The sequence below is a fragment of the Scaptodrosophila lebanonensis genome, unplaced genomic scaffold (genome assembly GCF_003285725.1).
Source record: "Scaptodrosophila lebanonensis strain 11010-0011.00,11010-0021.00 unplaced genomic scaffold, SlebRS2 tig00000061-arrow-pilon, whole genome shotgun sequence".
Classification (NCBI taxonomy): Eukaryota; Metazoa; Arthropoda; class Insecta; order Diptera; family Drosophilidae; genus Scaptodrosophila; species Scaptodrosophila lebanonensis.
Window position 1 is genome coordinate 7,312,574 of NW_022060554.1, and position 5,595 is coordinate 7,318,168.

The window sequence follows — 5,595 nt, forward strand, 5'->3', positions numbered from 1 at the left end:
AAATTACACACTCAAAGCTGGTGGAGGAAGCGGCGCCAAACAAAGGCAGCAACGTTGTAATCAACAAAATTACACTAAAATACAAAAATAAATTTGACATGAATGCGATGACGACACAAAAGCGACACACACTCACACATACACACACACACACACACACACATCACTTGAAGGGAGCAACAACATGCCCCATAAAGAGGAGCCAACGCGGCGCAGCCAAAAGTAAAACAGCACAGTGCTCGAAGCCAGCAAATGTGAATGTATGTATGTATGTGTGTGTGTGCTGTCAGCCAGGACATGAACAACTCACATACACAGGCACATATGTATATATGCATGTATGTGTATATGTGCCTTGTAGGTGTGTCATGTGCGACACTTTGTTACATATTTTTTGTCATTTGTTTGCTGTGCGCGCTGCTTTTTTGGCGTCAGTCAACGAAGCTTGTACACATCCTCGTCTCGTCCTCGTCACATGTCACACAGCAGACCTACACATATATGTACACGTGTATGTAGCTATATACATATATTGTATGTATATATTGTATGTACTTGTATGCATGTACGCGGGTGTGAGTATTTGTTTAGATGTCTGCAGTGGTGTTTGTCTGCACGTGTGTGAGGCTCAACATTTTACATTGTTTTTGGCACGCAAGTTGACACACACACACACAAACACTATTGTACACACAACATCACTTTAACACGCACGCGTATCAATCAGTTAAAAATATTTTTGGGCAGAGTTTCCAGGTTCCCAGGCTGCCGGCTGGCGACTGCCGACTGCCTCCCGCTCCACAGCTCTAACAAAGCGTTATTGTTTCTGTTGTAATTTTATGGCTGCATTTATAACATTATTTGTGTTTTTACGACCAAAATTGTATTTTGTTGCTTTATTATTATGTCTCACTTCCGTTTTTATGCATAACAGGCAGGTTAATGACAATTTAAGTGGGTAAATGTATGTGAGCGGGTATGTCTATACGAAAAGGTTAAGCCAATTCTGCTCCCCATGTACATATACTCGCACATATAGGAGTATGGATAGGAAAATTTAAAAAATTTAAATCTAATATAAAGCGATTTCTCTTCTCATTTTTTATCGGCATATACATAGGTTAACATATATCTTATATTGATACGATTGATGCCACATCATATATTTGTGTTAAACAAAGGTGCAGGCACAGTCTATTTAGAAATTGGTTGCAACTATCATAAACTATCACTCACGTATTATTATACTTATTTCCTTTCAATGTACTTCCAATAGCTAAATGCTGCTTTTATACCCTGTAGCTTCAAGGTACATATAAAGGGCATATTAATTTTGTGGAAATTAATAAATGTAACAAGCAGAAGGCAGCATTGGGTATTTATATTCTTGATCAGCATTAACAGCCGAGTCGATTAAGTAAGTCCACCAACATGCCCGATTCTATAAGAACTAGAGACACCATCGATTTCTTATTTGTGTACGTAGTATAGATCCATTCAAAATTTTCCTTTCCTCACTACAGACATTTGTCAATATTGTCGACAATTCCAAAGCTACATTAACTTAGCTTTGTATATACAATTAATATATAATTATATTCTTTTAGTACAAGTTTCGCTTTTAAGAAAAGGTTTTAACGGTACAATTTTAATCTGGTACTCCGGTACCGCCCACAAGCTGATCAAACTTCATCGAGTTCGCTCTTCTTCTTTTTGTTTTTGCTTAAATAGAATGATTAAAAATTATAAAAATTATATACTATAAAATAACTTCAAGAGAGAACTGTTACCTTAACAAAAAATTGTTAGTGAAATCAATTGCCTTCTTTAACTCTGTCAAGGCAACAACAACAAGAAAGAAAGCCTATTAGGTGTACATAGAGTAAGAAGCCAAACACCTTTCAGTGTGCATTGTAAAATAAAACTTTATTTCTAAACGAACTAAACAATACAATACAATACTATGGCTATATCCACTCGTCTTGTCATCCTGATCAAGAATATATAGTATATACTTTGTGGGGTCTGCCACGCCTCCTTCTGTGTGTTACATACATTCACACAAAACTAGTATAGCCTTTTATCTTTTGAGCACAGGCTATAACATAACCTATCTGTTCCTTTTCTTCATCCAGTTAATATTTAAGTATTTTGCATTATTTGTACATTGTAAGCATTGTAAGTTTTAGCTGATTTATTGTATTGTCTGGCTTACACGAATTTAGTATATCTTTTTTCAATTACGCCATCACAGATAGTAACGGTAATATTTATTTAAAACAAGTTTACAAATTTCAACCTAACTCATAGAATATCCCTCCCAATAGAATTTGGATTACTTTTTCTTAAAAATAACTGGACCTATACCTATTCTGTTTCACAAAAATGATCGCTGGCGCATAACGTATTTCCAATATTTAAAGAATTTTGATTACTTTTTCTTAAAAAGCACTGGACTGCATACTATATGCTGTTTGTGATCGTGTATAGTATGTGTATTTGTACAATATATTTTATCTTACAACTTTTATCAATGTTTTCGTTCTTTTAAAACCAAGGACATGACCAAGAATATCTCACGCTCAGCCACTGGGAGGCGTTTGTGCCACATGTAGTGCAGATACAGATAGCTGCAGTAGAAGAAGAGCACGCGGAAAAACGCTCGTCGGTTAGGTGTGAAAAGTCCCAACACCTGCAACTGCGGCTGAATCAGAGCATATAGCTCTGTATAACCATTAACCTGGCGTTCCAGATCGCGCCTGCGCCTCAACCATCCGTGCATTGATAGCACTTCGTTGAATCTCAGCAACTGGGCTGAATGCTGCCAGGAGGTCTCGTAGGGCGTGCAGATGGCATTCGCCAACTTGTCTAGTAACTGGAAGAGCAGTCGCACGCTATTAAGGAGCACTCCGATCTCAAAGAAGCGCTGCCAGTGACGCGAAAGCGCATATACCATGGACAGATTGTAGACCACGATGAGCAGCAGCTTGACCGCCAAACAGTCCAGAACGTCCTGCGTGAGTCGCGAATAGGATATGTAGAGCTGCTGTAGAGCATGCAGCCGATTATTCAATCGCTCCACATTGCGGTAATCCGCCTGCATAATCTTCACTTGCAGCTGCGTGCTGCAGGCCTCTATCTCCTCGTTCAGCAGCTCAAACGACTTGAGCAATATGCTCAACGTCAGGCTCACGATGTGCGTGCTAATGTCGATGCACCATATGCAGAGCGAGGTGGGTAGCACGAAAATCAGCAAAAATCGAAACGCATCGATCAAGTCAAGGGTCAGCATCTGAACGTACAGCTTCAGAGTGAGAAACTTGATCACCAGTTGGGCAATAAGAAACCAAGAGAACCTCAGCTTGCGTCTGCTGATCCTGAACAGCCGCACAGCCAAGTTGAGGAAACGGTTTATCAGCGCTATCCATTGCGTGTAGGTACGACTGGGCTGCATGACCAGGCAGCTCATAAATACCAAAGGTTGCATGTAAACCAACAACTTGTAAGGATAATGGAGTGCCAGACTAAGCAGGAACAGGAAGGGCAGTCCCAACAGTCGTGACACTGTGATGCTGTATCGCGTGAGTTGCACAACGTTTCGTGAGCGGTCATAGCGCAGGCGCAACACCCCTAAATGATAGTACTGCCACAGATAAAACCGCAGCAGGAATAGTGCATGGGCGCTGATATAGTTGTTGGTCCGCCGAAACGCGCGCAGGAAGGCCATGAGGAACACACATTCAAGTGCTGGCCCGTGACTGAATAGTGGGCTCGAGAAACGAAAACAACACTTTGCCTATTCATTGTCATTAGTCAGGCAGCTTAGTTTTTATGGCTCACCCAAATGGTGGCATTAGCCACACTCATACAAGTATGTAATGCCATTATTTAGACAGCTGAACGACGAACTGTGCCCGATGATAAATGAAAATAATTGGAGTACTCTATGTACGATTATCCTTCTTTAACATCAATTTCGAAGCCCCAAAGTAATCCAGCCAGTCGCAAACGAATGGTTCAGTAGAGATATTGGCTGTGCGATAAAAAGCCGACATCATGATTACAAAATATGGAAGCGCTACTTGGACGAATAGTTGGGCCGAAGATCATCTATGACGAGCCCTTTACTCTGCCAAATTCACAACAGCCCAAGTGAAGTTTGGCCGGAGGTAAAAAATGAGGGACTGGGAAATGTAAAGCCTCTTCAAAACTTGACGTAAACGTAGATGGGCTTAACAACAAATTTGTACATTTAGCAGTACCTGAAGTTCACGAAAAGACGTACCTGAACAATACTTCGTTGCTAAACTGTGATATTAGTTTTTGTTTTATGTGTGAACGTGTTTTTTAGATTCCATCCTCAAAGGGAAGTCAAACGCCATTGATCTTGATCAAATTTACCAAACATTTTTAAAAGCATATTACATACATCTTTAACTCAGTTTTTACAACCTCATGCTTTCCGTATGAGTGGAAATTTGGGAAAATAATCCCTAAGGGAGGCAGTGATTTCCGGCTAATTTATAGTTTATCATTTCTTTCAAAAGCATTTGAACCGCTAATGACAAAACAAATTTCTAACTGCTTGGAAGGAAACTCACCATTAAGTGACAATCAATCAGGCCTTAGGAAAAATAGGAGCTGTAAGAATAATATTAAATTAAATGTGTTTAGATGAAATTATATGATATGTATTGTTAAGGTTATTGTTAACTTAAAAGTAACCTATTACTTGTAACGCAAGGATAGAGATAATCCATCAGTTTAGTATATTTGAACACCCTTTTATAAATTCGTAAATTATGATTGTTCATTCCAGGATATGAATTGAATTGAATACTCGAATTCCCTCTACAGCGACGTGCTATTTGTATAGTTAAACCTCTGTCTGAATGAATGCCTGCATTTCGGCGGCGGTTGAGCCTATATTGTTCAAATCTGCTATGTAAGTCCTAATAATCCTTAGGCCACAAGAGTATAATTTATCTTTTATTTTTCCCATTCTTCCGCTCTACAGATTACGGTAATATTGTGTATAATTCCAAAAAGCAACATAAACTAAACTTTGCATACCGATAATTCCCCAGGGAGATTTTCAGTAACAAATTATTTTAAAATTATTTTTTTTTAATTTCCGTGCTTATTCTACACATACATATGTACAGAGTATTTCAAAGTCGGGACACCCGACATTTTCCCAATAAAATCATTCAACTAAAATAAGCCTTGTTGCCAATTATTCTTTTGACAACTACATGATAAAGTAAACCGATTTTTGTTACACTCGTACTTTAAATAATAAAGCATTTCATAATGCGCGGTGTTTGTTTCTGCTCTTTAAATACTTTACACTCCATTCTTACCCACTCGATGGGTACAGAGTATACAAATTATTAGAATTAAGTTATAGAATTATTATTTATATGAATTTTGATTTGCACAAAAGTATGTTCAATTTAAATGTGGTTACATAGTACACATAAAGTATGTTGTTTTGCCAATTGGGAATTTCATTTCAAAGGGGTATATCAGCTTATTTTGTGTATTTCTATTTGCTTTGATTTGATTTCTTTATAAAAATAAGCTAAGACACAC

The 5,595-nt window shown here is 38.2% G+C and overlaps 1 protein-coding gene across 1 annotated transcript; it reads right to left on the reverse strand.

The window, feature by feature from the left end:
- Positions 1 to 2,530: 2,530 nt before the first annotated feature.
- LOC115624903 lies at positions 2,531 to 3,727 on the reverse strand. Its single transcript, XM_030519752.1, has one exon. The coding sequence runs from the start codon at positions 3,725 to 3,727 to the stop codon at positions 2,531 to 2,533; it is 1,197 nt and encodes a 398-aa protein (XP_030375612.1).
- Between the last annotated feature and the right edge of the window lie 1,868 nt (positions 3,728 to 5,595).